The 22853-nt window shown below is 39.8% G+C and overlaps 1 protein-coding gene across 6 annotated transcripts in view; it reads left to right on the forward strand.

Moving 5' to 3' along the window:
- pbx4 (pre-B-cell leukemia transcription factor 4) overlaps window positions 1-22853 on the forward strand; it is a 38442-nt gene that overhangs the window by 10785 nt on the left and 4804 nt on the right. For 3 of the 6 annotated variants that reach the window (XM_079623207.1, XM_079623209.1, XM_079623208.1), the window contains 4 exons: window positions 15521-15765; window positions 16437-16627; window positions 16756-16891; window positions 18959-19115. In XM_079623207.1, coding sequence (XP_079479333.1) covers window positions 15521-15765; window positions 16437-16627; window positions 16756-16891; window positions 18959-19115 — 729 coding nt within the window. Of the gene's footprint in view, window positions 1-15520; window positions 15766-16436; window positions 16628-16755; window positions 16892-18958; window positions 19116-21427; window positions 21529-22853 lie in introns of all 6 variants that reach the window. The other 3 variants (XM_079623206.1, XM_079623205.1, XM_079623210.1) reach the window with 2 other exon arrangements.

Genomic DNA, 22853 nt, shown 5'->3' on the forward strand with positions numbered 1-22853 from the left:
TTATTACAGAAGACTACCAGTCGTGTGTAATGATTGCAAGTCAGCTTAAATGACATTTGTTTTATAATAATGGGTTGACTAAAGTCGGGAAGAAAAATAACAGTACGTTTCAAGGTTTATATTTAATTCAATGAGTTTTTTTTTCTTCTTCAAGACCTATTAAACTGTCTTCTGCAGTCAAATAGGAAAATAAATAAAACCGTAAACTAAATCAAATCTAAGCATAAATCGGATCGATTTTTAATCAATGTGAGGTTGAAGTTATATCTATGATTTGTATGTATTTAAAAATGAATCCAAATGGTTTTCATGAAGTTAACTGTTCTACATTGATCCCATGAAGTTCAAAAATACTCACTGGCAAATCTTTCATCTTTAAATACATATAATATGGAAACCAAAAACATTTAGGAAAATTCAAACCATTAAGGAATTTTGTATCCAAAATCGATGGCAACAATTTTGTAAACATTAACATTCTTGTATTATAATAGGAATAATGCTTAGTTTTATTCGCTGTATGCGTTTAGATTATTTTTTATTTTTTTGTCTTGTGCAACAGTAAAATGGGGGGAAAAGAGAAGAAACCATAAACGTTAGGTAAAATGTGATTCCTTACAATTCCTATCTATGGTATTGAGCGGTCGGTGAGATCGAAACATTAACAAAAGTCAGTTTAGCATTTGAATAAAAGCACAGGGTTGTCGCAGTCCAATATTTCACACTCTGTGCGATGGTGTTGGGAGAGATGTATTGTTTTGCTTTAAAATCTGCTTGGACTTTGTCTAAGCAGGCCTCTGAGTGTACTTGTGTGGTGGATGGTGTCCATCATGGTGATCAGCACGTCCCCCACCTCCTTCCCAGCTCCGTGTGTGTGTGTGTATATATACCTGCACTGTTTTTCTCCAAGACTCCCCGCTGCTTTTATCTCCTGCCTCTGGAATGTGAATTAAAGAAGGCAGCCTCCTCTACTGCACATGATTGTAGTGCTGATCAGTAGTCTTTACATCTGTTTTCTACAGTCTCGGTGTGTCTGCCTCTGTCTCACTCTCTCTCTGTCCTACACCGAACAGCAGGGATAAAAGCGAGCTGGAGCTCAGGCCTTTCCCTGCCGCTGCGGTCTTGTCCTCTCCTCCTCCTCCTCCCTCCTGATGCCTTGCTTCCATTCTTGAAAGAGAAGTCTTGCTCTGAACTCGGGGCTTTGATATGGTAATGGAGGTGGAGGGGAGGGTTAGGAAAGAGTGGGGGAGGGGCATTGAATTCCTCGGAGTGCTGCTGCAGTTGGGAAGATTGTTTTTTATTGTTAAGGAAATGTTCTGCTCAAATGCAAGTCACACTACCCCCCCCCACCCTCGAATATTCCCATCTGTTTAACATAAACTTCATGTGCGTGAAATGTAAGATTTGTTCATTAATCTCCTTAGGAACAAATTAAGAGAGAGAGATGAGGTTTTTCTGAGCCAATTGTCTCTTCGGTCTTGTCCCTCCCCCATCGACTTAAAAAAAATGGTTGCAGCAAGTTGATTCTCACCCTTTCTGTCACCCTGACTTTTGTTCTGGCTGCCCAGCTCATCGCAGAGGTCACAAGCTTTTGTGCGTTCTGTTTTTACAGGTTTTTGAATTGCAAATGAAGCGTGGCCAATAAAATTATAGGTAGTTGAAAAGAAACATGTACATGTACAGTTTTTTTGCTTTACCATTAAGGTTTTAGGTTAAAATATATATAACACTGGGGTATAAACCACAGCGAAAATCGAATATATATTTTTATTTGCATTTATATATTTTATTTGCGGTTCACATACATAGTGCTTTTGTGTAAACAATATTTCTTACAGGAACAATATTTCAATATAATGTCAAAAAATTGCATGATCAATTATTAACAGAAAAAAAAGAACTTCAGAGCAGTTTTAGATTAAATGTATCATGTCAGACTGCACTTTCTTTTGTGTCCTTCACTTACTGTTGAGGGTACATATTGAACCGAATTGTTCCCTTCTGTGCAGACAGAGAGCTTAAAATCTTGAATTCTGAATTCATGTTGCAGAAGCTTTTATGGTTGAATCTCTTGGCATTTCTACAGCTGTTAACTCCCTTGCTAATAGCTCATAATAGTGAAGTCATGTGATGTTTGTAGAGTACCTACCCGAAGAACCGGCCAGGTCAACTTTGCTCTCGGTGCGTTTCTGCTATTGAAATCCCAGAAACAAATACATGATTTGGCAGGACTAAGAATGCAATGGCCTCAAATAAACCTAGTACTGCATGAATTAAATATGAGTTTTGTTTTTTAATGTCTGAATGTGGTTAATGGTTTATAAAACCGTGTCTAATAGGCTTTAAAAGGACAAAATGTCCAGTATCTCTCCAGTGCACTGATGAGTTATGATGCGTTTCCCCATATATTTCCAGTTTCCATTTAAATAATCATTTCTGGTCTCTTGTAGTACTTTACAATTTTACTTGTAGTTTTTTCTAATAACTAGCAACTAGACCACATACGAGTGGTCATAAGAAAAGTTTTAAATTCCAACTGGCCACTGTTCAAACAAATAAACTGGCCTTAGTGGTATTTTACACGATACATGATTTGGAGATGTCAGGTGAAGTTTTGTTGAGGTTGGCTTGATTCATAACTTATCCTGTCAGTTGAAGTAGGAAATTATTCAAAGTGCTCAAACAGTTTGGCACTAACAAACGTCTTTCCAAGTATTGAAAAACTTTACCATCAAGCTATCGTGTAAAACTTGTAGATGGTTTCCATGTAGTTCTGCATGCATGCAAGCCCATCTGGTCTCAAATCCTTGTTTATAACCAGCCTGTATGATCTACATAACTCCAGTTTCTCAGTCTGGTCGGTCAACGACCTAATTAAGGCTTTTTAATTATCATTCATTTTTGAAAGACCTTAATTTGAACCCTCTTGTAAAATTTTATGAGTTGTTGGAAATCTCAGACTCGTTTTACGAGACAGAGCCTGAAGGCCTATGGGTAAAAGAGCCAGTGGAGTGTGAGACTTTTTACAACTTAAATAAACTGCAATAGAGACGAAACTAGACGTTTGTGCACCGTGACTAAAGCATTCAACCTGGCCTCAGAATCAACAGCAAAAAAGGCTATTTTGAACATTTATAGCAGCCAAACGTATAAAACTAGCATCCCGAACATCATCATCATTTGGTAGTGTCCCCTCCATTTCATTCGACATTTCTTGTGTGGCGCTCTGTCACTCAATCTGTTTTTCTCTCCTCTGTTCTAGGAGTGAGAAAGATAGAGTGTGAAGGGGGAGAGAGAGAGAGAGAGAGAGAGACAGCGATAGAGAGAGATTGATGAGGCAGTAAGAGCAGCAGTAATTACTCTGTGTCCATTCCCCACGCCGGATTGGCAGACGGCTAATATCACACAGACCCCTGGCCCTGACAGGCGCCCCCCCCCTTCCCCCCATCACAAGGTCCAGAATGGTGGGGGGAAGAGAGCGTCACCCCGAACACTCGGCTCTGTCCTAATGCTGTGTGGGCTGAGCGTCTTTCCTCTCATTACGTTGTTCCTCAAGGAATCAAGCCTTTTCTCAGGACTGGACGAGCAAAATTGGACGGTGCACTTGTGAATGCAAGGAAACGTTTAAAATGCGTCCAGGCCCTTTGAGTTGATCAGCCAAGTACTTCCTCTGGTCTAATAGTTTAATTTATTGGAAAATGCAATTTGAAGATGACATGAAATCTTAATTGACCCTATTTACTAAATGATTGTGCCTGGTCCTATTGTGCACAATTCATCAGTGTGTGATGTTCTCATTTCATCAAAATGCAGTAATTTTATGCTTTGCATGTGTCTGCACTCTGCAGCAACCTTTCTGCTGACGTGACCAAAGATGTAAATATGGGGGAGATTATATGAAGCATTAGCATTATAGACCAGTGGTTCGCAACCTTTTTGACTCCAGTGCCTACCATTGTTCACAACAATATTCAAAGGCCCCATTGCTTTTCCAATACTTTGTGATTTACTGGACGATACGCTTGGCTCACGAGACGATGCACTGTATTGGGTTTATGAGAATGAGACGATATTTGTAAATATATATATATATATATATATTTAAGAAATCTTCAATGAGAAAATATGACTGGAAAGTCTTTTCGACTGAAAGTCACAAAATGCAAAACAATACAGGCACATTTTACTTATCATTTAACTAATCTAGGGCTGTCACTAATGATTGTTTTGGTAATTGGCTAATTGGTCAATTATTTAGACAATTAGATTTTTTTTGTGGTAATAAAAATAGTCCTGAGTAGCCTCTAAAATGACTTGAAATACATATAGCCTATATAATCAAAAGTTTTTATAGTTTTATTGAACAACACTGTTGTAATACACATAATATTATAAACAATCAACTTATATACATTATGTATTATAACAAATGCCTGCAAAGGGTGCCAACAAGCCTGGTGATTGTTACACTTAACAGAATGATCAAATATGTGGCCACGTAATGATTGAAATGCTACAACCACTGTAATTTCTGTAACAAAAACATGTGGACATCAAAACATGCAAACTCAGAGCGAGGGTTTAAACTTTTATTTTGAAATTGCGATGAACTACAGTTTACATTTAGAAACATACTGATGTATTCTCCTGTGTTAGTGTAGGCTTATAAATGATAGTGCAATATGTTATGATTTCAATTGTTTTAATATATGGCACCGTCAGAAAGCGATCTAATAATGCGGTTCATGGATTGACAGCTTTTCACCTCAACGAGAAATATAACATTTAATGTCACGAGAGTAACCCCTATTAGGCTATATACCCTTTACTTGAATCAAATTATATGTGTGTGTATATTAGGGGTTTAACGGTTCTCTGTAAAAAAATCAAACCATACCTTTCTCCACCCACGGTTCGACACGCACTTTGATGCATACACATTTATATTATGGTTGTTGAAAATAACTTGTAAAACAGACAGTTTTCTATCGATGGATATGCATTCTGGCTTCCCCTAAAATGAGTTCAATGCGAGTGCTCTATGCTTTAATATGACCAGTCATTTACACTGGTTTTTGAATTGGCACTTGTGCAGGTGAGACCTGAACAGCACACATTGCTAACTGTGTTTAAACTAAACTCTTTTAAGCCTTGCCAATTTGAACATTCAAGTGCAAGAAGACACAAAAGAGGACTCGCACGCGCTGTGAGAAGCACACGGAAAGCCGCTTCTCAGGGTATGTTTACACGACACCGTTTTTTTATTGAAAACGGAAGACTTTGTGTGCGTTTTGGCCATTAATTTACACGACAACGGCGTTTTGTGGGCCTGAAAACGGGATTCAAAGTGCAAGGTTTTGAAAACTATTACTTACTCCATGTAAACAACAAATATGTGAATTTGTGAAAACGGTGACATCATGCGTATTACGTGTTAATGGTAATCAAACAATAAGACAAAGAAATCAATCACTGCTTTTGACTGAATAGCTTTTGTAACTTTAAAGATTAATCTTGATTTAATTTCTGCACCTGAAAACTACTGTTCAAGACCTGAAAACCCTGAAAGTGATTTACTTATTTACTTTTTTTATTTGACAATAGTACTTTTTCCCCTGAACATAGCACATGCCAAACCGTACCGAAACCGTGACCCTAAAACCCAACTGTGAGTAATTTGAACCGTTACACCCCTTGTGTGTGTGTGTGTGTGTGTGTGTGTGTGTGTGTGTGTGTGTGTGTGTGTGTGTGTGTGTGTGTGTGTGTGTGTGTGTGTGTGTGTGTGTGTGTGTGTGTGTGTGTGTGTGTGTGTGTGTGTGTGTGTGTGTGTGTGTGTGTGTGTGTGTGTGTGTGTGTGTGTGTGTGTGTGTGTGTGTGTGTGTGTGTGTGTGTGTGTGTGTGTGTGTGTGTGTGTGTGTGTGTGTGTGTGTGTGTGTGTGTGTGTGTGTGTGTGTGTGTGTGTGTGTGTGTGTGTGTGTGTGTGTGTGTGTGTGTACACGCTCTAACACACACATACATCTTGCTTTTAGTTGTTTGGTAATTTTTACATTCATTTTATCTTATATTAAGGCATTTTGAGGCCCTGTGTCCAACCACTTCTATAGACTGAATATTTCCTCTGAATATTAAGTTTCATCCGGAACATTTCCAATTAGATGTTTGTGTTTTGAATACTGTTATCACAAAATAATAAAAAACAATTATGACCACATCTCATAATGCTAACCAAAAATGTTGCGTTCCTATTTTTAAGCACTATGCGGACACATTTTTTTTTTCATCCACTTACTGAACTTTTAGGATCAGAATTCAGTTCAGTAGAACGTAGTTTTCACTCTATTAAACATCCTAAATTTGTGTTGGGATTAAGCGATCAAAAGAGGAGCGACAGCCGTATTTATCTGCGGTGTGTCAAAACTCATGGAGATGTCCCTCAGTCTGCTGGTCTAGGGAGCAGTGTTTGAAAGAAGCCCATGTCTCTTTAATTAAAGATATGTAAATGTGGCCTCAGCTGGATTACATTAGCTGGCGTGGCTTTGGTGGGGTGTAGAGAGTCAGAGCCCTACACCTAATCCAGACTAATTAAGGATTAATTACAATTGATGGGAGGCTTCCATCCCTGTGTGGAGGTCCTCACTGCAGTCTGTGACTAATCTAGAGCACTGGAGAAGGGATTTGAGCTGGGGTGATCTGTCAGAGTTTGCTCCGAGCTCCTCTCACTTTAAGCTTCTCTCGAGGGAGGGAGTTTCAAGTTTCTACGCATACCATTTGGATTGAGGCATTGGCCTTTTGTTAAGCTACAATAATCTGTTTGTCTCACGCGAAGGTGTTAATGCAAACTCGCTCTATTATGTAGGTTAAGATGGACACACGGCTAGTTAGTGGGGGTTGCTAAGGCTCAAATGTAGGGTTAGGGATTTGAACAAACCACTTACCCCAAGTATTAACCTTCGGCGAGTAACACATCCTAAACCAATTGCACTGCAGGCTGGAATGATACCTTCAATATTGGTTGCAATATTACTTTTTGGACGCAGTGTAACATTATGATAAAAATGGGTGTGGAAAATCCTTAGACTTAAGTTGTTTTTTTAAGTAATTCGGAAAGAAGTCTCTTATGCTCACCAAGGCTACAGTTATTTGTTATCCGTTCAAATATCATGTATTCCTGTGATGCAAAGCTGGATTTTCAGCATTATGACTCCAGTCTTCAGTGTAACATGATCCTTCAGAAATCGTTGTAATGGTGTTTTGCTGCTCAAGAAACATTTCTGATCATTATCAATGATGAAATCAGTCGTGCTTCATATTTTTGTTGATAACAACAACAAAAAAATCAGGATTCTTTGAGTCGAAAGTTCAAAAGCAGCATTTATTTGAAATAGAAATCTTTTGTAAAATTAATGTGTTTACCGTGACATTTGTGACCCTGGATCACAAAACCAGTCACAAGTCGCACGGGTATATTTGTGGCAATAGCCAACAAAACACTGTATAGGTCAAAATTATCGATTTTTCTTTTATGCCAAAAATCATTAGGATATTAAGTAAATATCATGATCCATGAAGATATTTTGTAAATTTCCTACCTTAAATATATCAATTTTATTTTTGTGAGTGGATGCAGCAAGACAGAAATGGACAAATATTTCTTCTTCTTTTTTTGCACCCTCAGCATCCTAACAAACCGTACATCAATGGAAAGCTTATTTATTCAGCTTTTAGATGATGTATAAATCTCAATTTCATAAAATTGACACACAAGACTGGTTTTGTGGTCCAGGGTCACATTTGATCAATTGAATGTGTCCTTGCTGAACTAAATTATTAATTTCTTTCAAAAACAAACCATACTGACCCCAAACTTTTGAACACTAGTGTACACTGAAAAAAGACCATATTTAAGACTATCATTGAGGCTCTTTTAACGTGGGGCAGTAAACAACCATCTAAAATACCTTTGCAACTTCATAACGTGTAAAACAACTCAGAAGTTTCGATCTGGTTTGCGTCATTACCCATTCCTCACCCTCCTCCTTTCTTCTCCAACGTTTCCTGTCCTCTTTTCACATTCCTATAAATAATAAAAGGGCAAAAATTACATTAAAAATGTAGTTTTATGGTTGCATGAAGAGCACTAGGTGATGCAGTTGAATGCTTCAGACTCCAGCGCTGCAGCTTGTGGCGGTCTCGTCGTCGTCGTCTTGAACATGCTGTGCCATTCACCTGTACACACACATGGTACAATGCAGTGCTCTGTCTGTGTGTCTGTCAGCCTGAGCTGCAGTGGGCGAAGGTTAGTTTACACTCCCCCTCAGTGCAGCCAGCCGCCACTCTCCCCGGCCCTGTTTGCCTCTGTCATATTTCTCGTTCGCTCGTTATAAATGGGAGCTGCGCCTCTGATCTATTGCTTAATTGCCACCTAATTTGCATAACAGTGCAAATTAACGACCTCTCAAATGAGCGTTCATTTTTCACAAGGTCTTTAGGAGCTCCTTAAGAGGCGGTGCTAATTAGCACAGGAGGCAGCTGCGCTGATGAGCCAGGGAGCGCGCGAGAGGGGGGCGTGTCGCTAGGACGAATCGCCACAGCAACAGCCTTCTTCCTCCTCCTCTTCCTCCCGGAGTGAAGTCATCTGCAGAGGCTTCTTTTGTCCCCTGTGCGATGTTTCACCTGACCGTGTCGAGCTCGCGGAGGTGGGACGGTGTGTGTGTTCTCACCTGCGTGATCTTGTTTGACCGGTCCCTGCGTGCCTAGCGAAGCCTGTTGTACCGCCGCTCGGGTCTATGAGACGCTAGTTGAGTTAATTAAGAGCTGATAAATGACAAGTTGGAGCAGACGCCGTGTTTGCCTAAGGTAGGAGCGCCGTTCACACCCTAATCACATCCTCCTGTGTTGACGCTGACCAATGGCCACTCCTCACAGGGCGTGAACGCAGGTCTGCGCGCATGTCAGAGGACGAGCCACCAGGTGCGCGCCACTGGGCGCCGGTAAATAGGCCCCGCAGACGCTGCTTAACCTGAGCTGCTTACAACAGGAACATACTGGTGGATTTTGCAGCTTTATACCACCTTGGCACTCACTCAACATGCCCTTCCTCTCGTAGTTTCTCCCGAGAAACCTTCACAAATCCCACCACACTGTACTCCGGCACGTTCTCTGCTGTGTCGTCACGTTCGATTTCTTTTGTTTTCTGGATTTGAACGTCTCTCTGGTCGTGTGGCGTGATTCCTTTCCTCATTTTGTCTGAGGCAGGTTAAGTTGCTTAAGTGACTTTGCCAATTTTCTCTGAACCATTAACCCTTATAGCTTACCAGCACTATACACTGGCTGTCCGTAAGCCTGTTATTTAGGTTGTTTATTCAGCGTTGATTCTAACGTTAGCGCTTGTTGTGGGCTCTCTTTCTAGCTTTTACCCACAACACCGCTGCAGGTCTTCATAAGTTGGAATGCAACTTACATTTTTACGTGCTTAAAAAGCTCTACGTTTACTCGGATTGTTATGCAGCACCATTTGAACTCCCAAGTTTAATATACATGTTATAATTTCAGGAAGCATTTGTATACGTTTCAGAAATGGGCTTTGGTCAAGCTCAAGCACTTAATAAATGAACGAAGTGCATAACCAAATCAAGATGTGAGGGTCTTACATTGAGCATGGGTGAGGGAGACATCTTGAGTTATATTTTGTGTTTATGTTGATTTCTGTCACTTTATCACCAGCAACTAATACCATAAAACATCACTTAAAGGAATATTACAAAAGTTAATGAAATTGATATTGAGGACACAGGAAAAAAACTTACTCTACTTTTTTCTTTTTATTAGGTTTTTGAAAGTCTCATGCTCACCAGGCTGCATTTATTTGATTAAAAATACAGTTAAAAACGTAATATTGTGAAATATTATTGCAACTGAAAATAACTGTTTTCTACACACCCTGATGAAGTCTGATTAGCGTTGGTGTGCCGTTGCTTGTCACCTGTTTTTAAAATACCTAAGCCATGAAGAAATAAAGGCTTTTTATATTTTTCTAAACTATTTACTCGAGTGCCTTGGATTGTTATTTTTATGAGCTGAACCATCCCTACACCCAAAGTGCACTGGGATAATACATTTACACCCCGCACTGCACTTTCTGCATTCCTTGTTTTTAATAACGGTTTTCTGTTTAAATATATTGTTAAATGTTATTCATTCCTGTGATGCAGAGCTGATTTTTCAGCATCATTAGTCCAGTCCTCAGTGTCACATGATCCTTCAGAAATCATCCTAATATGATGATTCGATGCTTAATAAACATTTCTTATCAATGTTGAAACTAGTTGTGTTGCTTAATATTTTTGTGGAAATACCTTTGATGAATAATTTCAAAACAATTTTGAAATTATTGAAATTATTTTTGAGTCTTTACCTACTCTTTTGATCTATTGAATGCATCCTTGCTGAATATTAATTTCTTTAAAAACAACTTTTGAATGGTAGTGTCTAGATTGACACTAATAAAACAACATTATAATATTTTTTATAGATTGGAGAAAGAATAAAATGAAGAAGCACCAGGAATATTTAGTATTTGCACTTTACATTAAGACATGCTTGTGATGTGGACCTGAAAACGTATTGCAAAGCAGGAATGACCCTCGTATTTCACTTCGACTAATGGCACTGCAGTCGTTTTTGTTTTGAAGATAAATTCCCCTTATTTACATCCCACTTAGCTCTCAGGTTAGCTTGTTTGTTTGCGTCCATGTGGGCGTGCTTTTCAGCGCGCACTGATCCCTCCCCCGTCGTGTTCGCCTTCCTCCTTTTGATTTATTGGCTGTTGCGGTCAGAGCGTTGTCATTTCCTAAGTGTCGCCCCGCACTCGTTTGCAGCCCACCGCGATCATCTTCAACTCGTCCAAACCCTTCCTTTCCCGTTCTCTCGCTCTCGGCCTCCCTGCCCCCTCTATTTTTTCCATCTCCTGCTCGTTCTGTCTGCTCTCCTCCTCGCTATTTTATCTCCTCCTGTGACTCCTTTTTGCAGTTTTCCCCCCACAATTCTCCTCTTTTCTCTCCTTACCTTCTCTTCCCCCCTTCTGCTCCCTCGCGCTCTCCCAGTGAAAGGCTGAGAATACCCAAGGGAGCTGATGCAATTAAAATGCTAATCCTGTCTGTCTACAGAGAGTGGTAGAGGGGGGGCTGACAGCATGAGGGATTGCGGCTCACATGGAGAACTCGACTGAAATGGAGAACAGAGGATGGGGGGAGGTGGCTGGGGGCACGGAGAGAAAAGGAGGCGGGGTATGACGGGAGAGCGGCCCAAGCCAAAGGAGGAGGGAGGGTGAACGAACGAGAGAGAGAGAGAGAATGCGTTAAGAGGTACAGAGAAAAAGACAGACGAGGCCCGAGCAAAGGCAGCCAACACAGCCGTGATGGACTGTTTCTCCAGTAATGCAAAGAAAATGGCAGCATTAATGTACTGCTTCCAGCAGTGAACACAATACCTTTGTCTGCGCTTAACTCGTCACCTGTGCCATACCTGGCCGCGTTCTTGCGCCTGATTATGTATGCAGTCGTACCCAGCTGGGCGCTCTGAATATTTCATACGACTCGCCAGCTCTGTCTGCTAACGCCTGGACGTCTGCTGGCTTTTTCCACTCGGCCCCTTTGCGCCTTTCCCCCTGCCTGCACGTTTTTCACCGATCCTTTACAAATGAGGGGATTCCTCCCCTCGAACGGGAGGGGCGCGCATTGGCGTCGATCATTCATAAATTTAATGGAAGGATATTAGTGCAACTTGGACAGATGCAGCGCATTAAAATGTACATTATCTCATTAGCATGGCGGTGTGTTTGTATTAATGAAGTGTGCTAATTGAAAGATTTAACAGGCTGGCTTTATTAATCTTCTTAAAGCCGTACAAACATTGAGACACAGTGGCTTTTCTGGTTAATATGGTCGGGATTCAGAATGTAGCTGTAAGCGTTTACCGCCAAGCTATTATAAAACGTATCCAGCCGTAGTGAAATCACCACGTTAGTCATGGATACATTTATTATGGGTTTTAAAGTCAAGGTTGGTAATAAATTGAAATATAAAGGGGTGTTAGAAATTTAAAGGGGTCCATATCATCTAGTGCCGAATGTTGTGGGTTATTTGTGTAATTATCAGTAATCACAGCTTAATTGAGATAATTAGGCTGAAGAAAAGGCTGTATGCTTGAGGGATTCGGCTGGAGGCAGAGCTCGTAATGGATATTGTGGGTGATACTCTTTAGGGAGGTGGTAAATTTCACTCTATTGATTGTGGGGCTGTGGTCGTAAAAACAACAACCCTCCCCTCACCCATCATACTACACACACACACACGCACATACACACACGGTGAGTCTGGGTCACAATCCAGGACAACAGAGGTGCGTTTTGAGTTTTGGCCAGACACATTATACAAGCACGAATTACAAGTGTACATTTTGTTACTATGGCACTTAACAAACCTAAACTCTTCAGGACAGTGATGTTATATTATATGTACAATTAAACCCGATGTGATGGTTAGCTAGCTATAAACATGTCTACAGTTTAACTATCTTTCTCAGCAATTGTTTTCAAACTGTTGCTCTGACCTGAAAATGGTTGGCGTGAAAGGGAAAACTAAGAGGCAGAGCACTATAGCACCCTTTGTGGCTATTCTGAGAATGCCTTACAATCATTTAAATCATTATTGAAATCATTTACCACTAAAATGAATGATACTGTATATAAAATAGATATTGATTTGAAAAAAAAAACTGGTTTTCATGTTTCAATATTTTGATCACTTTTTTAAATGGTAAAAACAGATTTGCTTTTTCTCTCTTTTATTTTAATAATTTAAATAATTATTGAAATAATTTACCAGCAGAATGAGTTTTTTAATAAAAAGTTTTAAAAAAAGAAACCGATGTCAAAATATTTGCTTTTCTCTCTTTTGTTTGATTATAATTATTGAAATACTTTACCACCAGAATGAATAGAAATAAGTCAACAGATTTATTTTTTTCTCTTGTTTTATTAGAGTAGTAATTTAAATATATTTATTGAAATGTACTGCTAGAATGAAAATGCAGAGTTTGAAGCTTTTAATAAAAAGGGGGAGGGTGGGGGTGGGTATATATATAAAATAGTTTCTTAGTTTTACAGCCTAACCAGGAAGAGTCAAATGAATGCATGAAATCGTATGCATGAGTGTTGTTCTCTATTGTCCCTGTAATAAATAGTGTGGCTTCATAGCGCACAACATTATGCTCACACTTGGTTGTTGTTAGTCACAGAAATGATCCTACCGCCGAGTTCACTTTGAGTCAAACTTAATGTACTTGAGAAAAAGTGTTCTTCCTTTTTGTTTGACTTTGGGGAGTTTTGCTGGCTGAAAAAGAGAGAGGTAAAGAGGGAGGGATGGTGAATCGGGGTCATTAGTTCAGGCGGCTGGGTCTGCTGCATTCCTGAGCTCGGAGAGGGGGAGAAATGAAAGATGGAATGTGACTTGGAGAGAAAGAAAGAGGGAGGACCTGAGTGGAGGGACCCTGAAGGGGCAAGAGAGAACAAGAAAAAAAAGAGCGCTTGCCAAGGGAAAGAAAAAGTTTTCAAAAAGTACGAGGGGGGAAAAAAGAGGGAGAGCTGGAAACAAATTCTGTGCTGTTATTGGGGGAGGGTAAGTGCTGAAGTCATTAAATGTGTTATCAGTTAAAGGGAGGATGGGAAATACAGCTTTGATTTCAGCGGGGATGGTACAGACAGAACATCCACAGATGTAACCCCTGATCATTTCCAACAAATGTCCTTTTATTTGCCCTGTTTGTGTTTTGAAAGTTGCTCAAACAGAACAAACCCAACGCACTAGTGCAGGCACTATTGCATCTACTCCGATGAATCACATCTAGAGCGGACACCCTAAATATCTACTGGAAATGCACATTAAGATATTCCCTTGAGTAATGTTAATAGTTTGGTGAATCATAATTTATTCACTCATGTTTCAATTGCCTGTGATTTTTATTTAATTTTTTTCTTCCTTGCTTGAAGTTCAAAATGAAACATTTAGCAGAATGTCCTAGCTTTTTTTCTCCCCATACAATGAAAGGGACTGGTGTTCACGACTGTCCCTGATTCCCATCCACTTTTGCTATAGAGAAATGGAAGCTTACATATTCTGCTGAATGTCTCCTCCAAAAAGAAAGCTTTTCAGGTTTGGATTGACACGAGGATGAGTAAATGACAGAATGTATTTTTTATTTTTTTTGGTGAACTATCCCTTTAACCTTTCAGAAAGAACAATGAATATACATGCTCACTTGTGAAATACCTGTTATTTTTAATACAGATAAACCTTTTCTATATATAGGCCCTGTTTACACCTGGTATTAAGATGTGTTTTGGTCGATCAGATCACAAGTGGACGAGGCTAAAAACAAAATGTAAACGAGGTCTAAAACGTTTTGAGCTTGTCCACTTTCGACCACTTCCAGAGGTAGTTGAAAACACATTTGATATGATTGCTTTCATAGTGGAAACGCTCATGTGGTCGAATCGGTTTGAACAGCCGAGAAAAGACCGTCTGCTCTCCGCATACTGACCTGATGAGTAAACATTATGGGAAGTGCGCTAGCCAGATGGTAAGTTCGCTTTGAAGACGAAAAACGTACCAAGCACGATGTTCTCTCACCATTCCTGATTTCTAGCACACACTCACAGAGGTCAGTCAGAGTCAGAGCAGAAACAAAAGCTGATGCGCTCCGTCTGTTTTACCATCATCTCCAGTCGTGTTCAGATGTAAATTGCACAATTTTATTTTGTCCTTCAGATCAAAAGATCTAAAAAAGCCCATACATTTACCCTCATCATAGACCCTTTCCTCAATGAAATCAGGACAGAAGGGGTTGAAAGTGGACAAAAGAGACAATTAAAACACCAGGTGTAAACGGGTATGTTTCCCTCATCTACTTGTGATTCGATTGACCAAAACGCATCTTAATACCGGGTGTAAGCAGGGCCTTACTTAGAAAGAAGACCTTTCATGTGAATTAATGTGGCATTGGCATTTCTAGCAGTCTCGCAAACCACTAAGAGTTTGTGAAACTGGTCTAGAGGAAAAACAAAGACCCTCTGGCTCATGTTTTTCTGTAAGTTATCTTTATTACACTTTGCCCTCAGTCACTGCCCGGCCCTGCGTGTACATATGTACAGGAGTGTAGACGGGGTGCTCGTATAGGTGTGTGAGCGATGGGCCCATAGCAGGAAGTTGACAGAGGTCTTGTTTTAATTCAGTGCCGGAGAGGTGTGTACTTATGGCTGCTTGTGCTTATAGTGACAGCACATGCTCTCCTATTATTGGACCCCTGCCACTGAGGTACCATGCTGCCCTCTGCTGGCTGAAGCACAAATTGCACACTTAATTTCGAAGGACTACCAGTTTCTGTGGCATAGGGAATGAAATACCATTGATTCAGCATGGTGTGTTGTGACCAGTTTCTGAAAGCTCAGTTTTGTCTTCTGCAGTGCTGAGCATCAGAGGCGTACAGGAGGAGGACCCCCCGGACCCCCAGATCATGCGTCTGGATAACATGCTGCTGGCCGAGGGTGTGTCTGGGCCCGAGAAGGGTGGCGGATCAGCGGCAGCGGCCGCAGCTGCGGCAGCGGCTGGAGGATCACCCAACGACGGCAGCATCGAGCACTCCGACTACAGAGCCAAACTCGCACAGATCCGCCAGATCTACCACTCCGAACTAGAGAAATATGAACAGGTGAGAATCAGACACCAGCCTGGACCTTGTGAATTGATTTCAGAAAGTATTTGTGGGTTTTTGTTTTTTTCACTGGTGGAGTGATGGGAATGGGAGGAAAGTTATAATATCCTGCAGATAATTATATTTTCTAGAAATGTTTTATTTCATATACTACATATTTGCCCTACCCTTCAGAAGTTTGGAGTCGGTACGATTTTTTTTCTTTGAAAGAAATGAGTAGGATGCATTAAATTGATCAAAAGTGACAGAAATCTTTTGTAACATTATAATTTTCTTCACTATTTCAAATAAATGCTTTTCTTTTGAACTTTCTATTCATCAAAGAATCCTGAAAACAAATGTATCAAGGTTCCCACAAAAATATTGAGCTGTTTTCAACATTGATAGCATATTAGAATGATTTCTGAAGGATCATGTGACACTGAAGACTGGAGTAATGATGCTGATAATACAGCTTTGCATCATAGGAAAACTGATATTTATATTTTGATACATTTGATAAATTTAAAATATAATGATATTTTGCAAAACTGTTCTACTGTGTTTTTGATCACATTAATGCAGCCTTAGTGAGCATAATAAACTTTTAAAAAATCGTACCGACACCAACATTTTCAAAGTTGAGTATTTGTACATATGTAATGATTCTGAATTCTGTTTGATAACAGGCCTGCAGTGAGTTCACCAATCATGTGATGAACCTGCTGAGGGAACAGTCCCGCACACGGCCTATCTCACCCAAAGAGATCGAGCGCATGGTGGCCATCATCCACCGCAAGTTCAGCTCTATCCAGATGCAGCTCAAGCAGAGCACCTGTGAGGCTGTCATGATCCTCCGCTCTCGCTTCCTCGATGCCAGGTGCGTGTCTCTTTAGGATTGAGAAGTTAATTTTGGTGTCGTCTTCTGGTCTGGTACACTATTCCACTAATTATTAACCTCGTATCAATGAAACACTCGTCTGATTTCTCCACTTACTGTGTCCTCAGACGCAAGAGACGCAACTTCAATAAGCAAGCCACAGAGGTGCTGAACGAGTACTTCTACTCTCACCTGTCCAACCCTTACCCCAGTGAGGAAGCCAAGGAAGAGTTGGCCAAGAAATGTGGGATCACTGTCTCTCAGGTAAGGCCACGCATGGGCTACTGCAAAATTTGGAATTTTGTAATCCGGTTTTCCAATAATGGAGTGTAAGAAAAAGACCTAAACGTCCTGGGAAATAACTCGTTATTCTGCCCCATTTTTATTGTAACTGAACTATGCACCTTTAACAAGGTTTTCATAAAATATAGAAAGTGTCAAAGTCATTAAAGTTAACGTTGCATCATGTCCACAATGCCGCTGCTAGCATTTGAATATCAGGAAACCACAAGGAAAGCTCAAAAGCATATACAGATCATAATCTTTGCTTCAGCATCATTTCCATTCCAATGAGTAGTTCTTGATGGTAACTATTGATGTTGCACATATTGCAAAGATGAGCGCTTTTTTCACATATTACAGAGTCATCATTTACTCACCAACATATTCCAAAACCATACGTTTTTTTTATTTGTCTTCGATAAACAAATTAAGATATTTTTGGGATAAAACCTTTCTTAAAGAGGATTATGTCCTCCATTGAAAGTCTACCCAACCAAACTTAGACACTTCACCAAGTCCATAAAGAGATTTTAAAAGTAATCCATATGAATTGAGTGCTTTTTATATGATAAACAGATTCCATTTAAGCTTTTATTCACATATAAACATTGTTCAACGCACATGCATAGAGCATATCAAATATAGTAAACGGAAGCTCAAACTTACTATCGTACTAGCAATTGTAATATCTTCATTTGTGTTTCAAAGATAGACTAAAGTCGTATGGGTTTGGAACGACATGAGGGTGAGTAATTGAAGAGAGAATTGTCCTCCTTTTTTGTGATCTATCCCTTTAAGCACAATTGCAAAGTTGAGTTGTGAACTTGTGCTGTTCACATCATGACAGACTTGCCGTGATTTACAAGTTTCCTCACTTGTAATAACCACTCATGTTTGTTGAACTCCTAATTACAAGTTGGAAACATTTTATGACAGCTCGGTCTCCTCCCACGTAACTGGTGTGAAGTCAAAACAACTAAAACCGCAATAGCTTTAAAAGTTAGAGTTGGCAACTTCTACACTTTTCTGTTTAATATGGGATAAGTGAGGACATTTTTACTAACAATAGAAGGAAACATTGCATCTAACGTCAGCTAGAATTTTGTGTGATCAGACAAGCTACAGCGATCATGTACAGCTGACATTAGATATATGGATAGCTAGCTACATAATGGCATAATGAAGCATTTTGATGAAACCCGCCAATAAATAATGATTTTGTTACTTGATATCACACAAAGTGGTTTTGAAAGAAGACCACTTTCAAAACCACTACATGAAATAAATCTTATTCAAAGTTTCCAGTGTATGAAGCTATGGTGGAAATGAGGCATAGGAAGCACAAATACTGCAAAAATATTAATTAAAACAATAATAGTAAGGGGTTGGTAAAACCCAAAGTTTCTATTATTTGACCAAAAATACAGGAAAAATTGTAATAATGTGAAATTATTACAATTTAAAGTAACTGATACATTTTATAAAATGTAATTTATTCCTGTGATCAAAGCTGAGTCAGCATTACTCCAGTCTTCAGTGTCACATGATCCTTTAGAAACTATTCATAATTGTTGAAAACAGCTGTTCTGCTAATACTTTTGTGGAAACTCTGACCATTTTGTTTTCAGGATTTTTTTGATGAATAGAAAATTCAAAAGAACAGCATTGTGTGAATATACTTTATTTGAAACCAAAATCTTTTGTAACGTCATAAATGTCTTTATCACTTTTGATCAACTGCATCCTTGGTGAGTAATACGTATTTAGTTTATTTAAAAAACATTCTGACCTCAAGCAGTGAACAGTAGAGTAAACTATGCAGTTGAGTGAACATTATGCAGTGGCATCTGAAGGACGGGCAGCGCTGCACAAAAACATTTTCATGCAGCTGTTGAATTTCAGCATAGAGTAAAAGTTAAGCTTGAATCTGTGTCAGAATCATTCAAAGATTGCGATTAATGAAAATCTTTTCTGTATAGGACTGGGTAGTGTTTAATTAGTTGTCGTTCACTGTGATGAAATTGTCTAATTGGAGTGGTTTCTCCTCAGGTCTCGAATTGGTTTGGCAACAAGAGAATTCGGTACAAGAAGAACATTGGTAAGTTCCAGGAGGAAGCAAACCTGTACGCCGTTAAAACAGCCGTGGACGCTGCCAATGTGTCGGCACAGGCCAGCCAGGCAAACTCTCCAGCAACACCTAACTCAGGTAAAGTGCACAGCAGCCCTCCCATCATCTATAGCAGACAGTAAAACCACACTGAGCTTATCACAATCTCACTCCTGCATTTCATCAGACTATTTTCTCACACTACATCTCTCGTTTTCACTTCTGTTGTTTTCCTGTCGTCCAGTCTGTTCTTGTCTGCCCATCATAAGATCTTTCTTTGTCTTCCAGTCATACAGATAATACTGTTTGTTGGTATTTGCACTATGCACTTGCTGGGAATATAAGATTTAGATGTTGTTTTTCTGGGTTGCGCTGCTGTAAAGTCGACCCGATTGTATCCAGGCAACAAATGTTTTGTAAACATCTGCAGGATAAAGCCGTCACGGTTCGATTTTCTTTGGACCGGGGCGGTATATTGGCACACATCACGCGACAGCAGAAATGGGGTAGAAATAAAGGGGTGTTGTTAGGCATAACTTGAAGCAGAGTTTAGTTTACAGCTATCAAACAACGTCGCAACATTAATATAGAATTGTATAGAGGGCAGTGGATGTGCGGTCACAGGTGTATATGTGAGTATATATTAAAACTGCTTCAAACGAGGTTCATTCAGGCAGAATTCATGGCAAAAGTGTTAATTTGTTATGAGTTCTCTTGTCTTTTGTTTTGCATCCATCATGTTACATAAAAAAAGGCTACACATTTGATTACAATCTAAATAAAATGCTTACTAAAAAGATGTCTGTTAAATTATTACAATATTAACTTAAAGGGATAGGTCACCCAAAAATGAAAATTCCCTCAGCATTTACTCTCTCATTTTAAGGAAAATTATCCATCTCTGTGGGTCCATATATACGTAATGCCATTGAATGGTTGCCGCTCGTTTGACGCTTAAGAAAACCCACACAGCGATCATGACGGTTATCCATATGACTACAGTGGATGAATCGATGTCTTCTGAAACCAATTGGTAGGTGTGTGAAAGAAAAATACCTATTCATATTTTTAAACTAGATCATTGCTTCCAGTCTACTGTGATACGTGGGAGACGTCATGATGCGTGATGCAAGTGTGTTGTTGTGAAGTTCACTTCTCACGTGAACTTCACAACGCACTTACGACATGTCATGATGTCCCTCTCATGAATGCTTGTATGACAGTAGACCGAAAGCAATGATTTATGGTTTAAAAAGTTACAAATATTAGTATTTTTTCTTACACCGACCATTTGTTTGGCTTTAGAAGACATTGATTCATCCACTGTGGTCGTTTGGATTACCGTCACAATCGCGCTGTGGTTTTTCAAGCGTCAAAAAAGCAGTACCCATTAACCTGCATTATATGGATTCACAGAAGATGGATTATTTTCCTAAAAATCTTTGTTTGTGTTTATCTGAAGAAAGTAATTCGTATGCATCTGGGATGTCATGAGTGCGAGTAAATGATGAGAGGATTTTCCTTTTTGGGTCTCAAACTATCTCAGAGGACACTTATTTTAGGTCGAATGGGTTTGGCTGAAAAAGTTCGGTGAATCCCTTGATTGAAGTATTAAATCAGAATTGGATTGTCGAAATATAGATAGACATGACCACATTGTTGATTAAATTATCTATTTTTTATTTAAAAAAATTCCATCACGTTATATAAAGTAACTTTCGATTGTACCGCCCACTTTAGCCTCTGGCCATATGAACATTCACTTTCACTTCTGGTTCTGCATGATTGTTTTCCTCTAAACCTGTGGCGGTAACCCCCCTAAATATTTGTCTTTCCGTTGATAACTAACATAGCCTCTTTTCTTGGCTTTGCCTGAGTTATCAATGCTATGTTGACTTCATGTTTGTCGTTTTATTTTCATATTCACATGACACATCCACACACACACTTGGTTAGTGTAGTTGAACCTCTATTTGCTCAGGAAGCAGAATGGAGAAGGTAGGTGATTTAACTTGGTATTGTCATTTTTAACAATTCTCCGTCACTACATATACATTTTTTTTAAGCCTCTCCTCCACATTTCCTGTTTTACATCCTGCGGCCAGCTTACCAACAATGCATTACATCATCTAGAGAGGAAGTAGGATGTTGAGTTGCACAACTTCATGTAAAGGACCACTCCACATAGCATATACTTGATTGTTGCTTCCCGTTGTTCACCTGTTTTGTTCTGTCGTCTCTAGTCAACAGAAACGGTTGAACTGTTTATCATGGCAGTCTTGAATTTCGGAATGTGGCTTGTCTTGATTTTCATGTCTGGCTCAGCCACACACACACACACCACTGTAGGCTTTTCCAAAACCAACCCGGGCAAAGTTGCGTGCCTGATCGGCTGCGTATATTGCCTGCAGGGTCGTCTGGGTCGTACACCCTTTCTCACACAGGAGATGCCTACCTCGGGCTGCGATCACTCAACGGGGATGGCGTCAGCGTCACTCCCGCTGTGCAGCAGGTAGGCACTGAGGACGTCCCCTCAATGCCCTTCCTCTTCCTTACCTGCTCCCAGTGTAGTGCTCTCTTCCCCTCTCCTCAAAGCTACCGCCCCAACCCATGACATCCGCCTTAGCTCCCACCCCAGAGCAACCTCGGCTCACTCGGACTCACGGAGTCCTGAGCGTAGAGCTCTATCCTCCGCCATCTTCCCTGTGTGGCACCGCTCCGTTTCATTTCTTCATCAGTCATCCACAGCCACGTCCTTTATCTACTTCCTGTTAAATTAATGAGTTTCATCAAGACCCCATCAGGGCTCAACAGAAAGGATGTACTGATGCCCCGGAGCCACTGAGGGCGTTTTTACACTGGGCACGTTTGCTGCAGTCTGAATGCGAGCGCGATTGTTCCCGTCTGGTTTCACACTCAGCTTGATTCTATCAAACCCTGGTGCGTTTGCATTCATCTTACATCATCACAAACATGCACGGCTCATGATAGAAAACAACGCAGGTGGATATACTGTGTTTTTTATTAATTTGGTGAATCGTGGCACAGTTCCAGTGCAACCGAACTCAGACCACCTCCTACAGGTAGTCTCGGGTTCGGCACCTCGCCGAACTAAACTGCCAGTGTAAAAACACCCTGAGAGTGTTTCGTGTCAATGTTTTGGAACAGTCACTCGCCCCATCACACTAGTATTGCATGTCCCTCATAAAATCAAACATTTGTAACTGTTTTTTTTGTTTTTACAAATAATGCTAATTGTAATATCACTGAGGAACATTATCTAGCTGGATATTATGGATTAGGTGTAAGTTTAGCTTCTTACACTTAAGAAATGGCAAGTTTTAAATTAGCAAAATCATTTGTTTGCTTTTATTTCTTGTAAATTACTTGGGAACTTGTACATTTACATTTTTTTTGAAATGATAAAACACCAAATATATGGTAAAATAGTAATTGTCATTATTTTTTTTGTGTGTGGTGGGATGAGTAGAAATCTCCACAAAAAAAATCCTTAACTTTGAGTCCTGTACATATTGTTCTGTTGATTAAGGGGCCGTTCACACAGAACATGTTTTGCGTTCCACTGTGCTATTGGCAGATTTTCTGTGTAAACATGCTAGACATAATTTGACCATTGCGTTATTGTGCAGCGTCTCACGCATAACACGGCATTTGAAAAATGTGGAACTCAAGTTAAAAGGTACACTTTTAAAAAAATGTCACAAGACCTTGCGTTCTACTGCCCTTGCAAAAAAACAGCTTCTGTGTGAGACCCCTTTAGACCATATTTACACTCACCCAATTGTTTTTTTATTGTTGTTTTTATTTTTTATGTGG

Source organism: Phoxinus phoxinus (genome assembly GCF_949152265.1).
Source record: "Phoxinus phoxinus genome assembly, chromosome: 1".
Classification (NCBI taxonomy): Eukaryota; Metazoa; Chordata; class Actinopteri; order Cypriniformes; family Leuciscidae; genus Phoxinus; species Phoxinus phoxinus.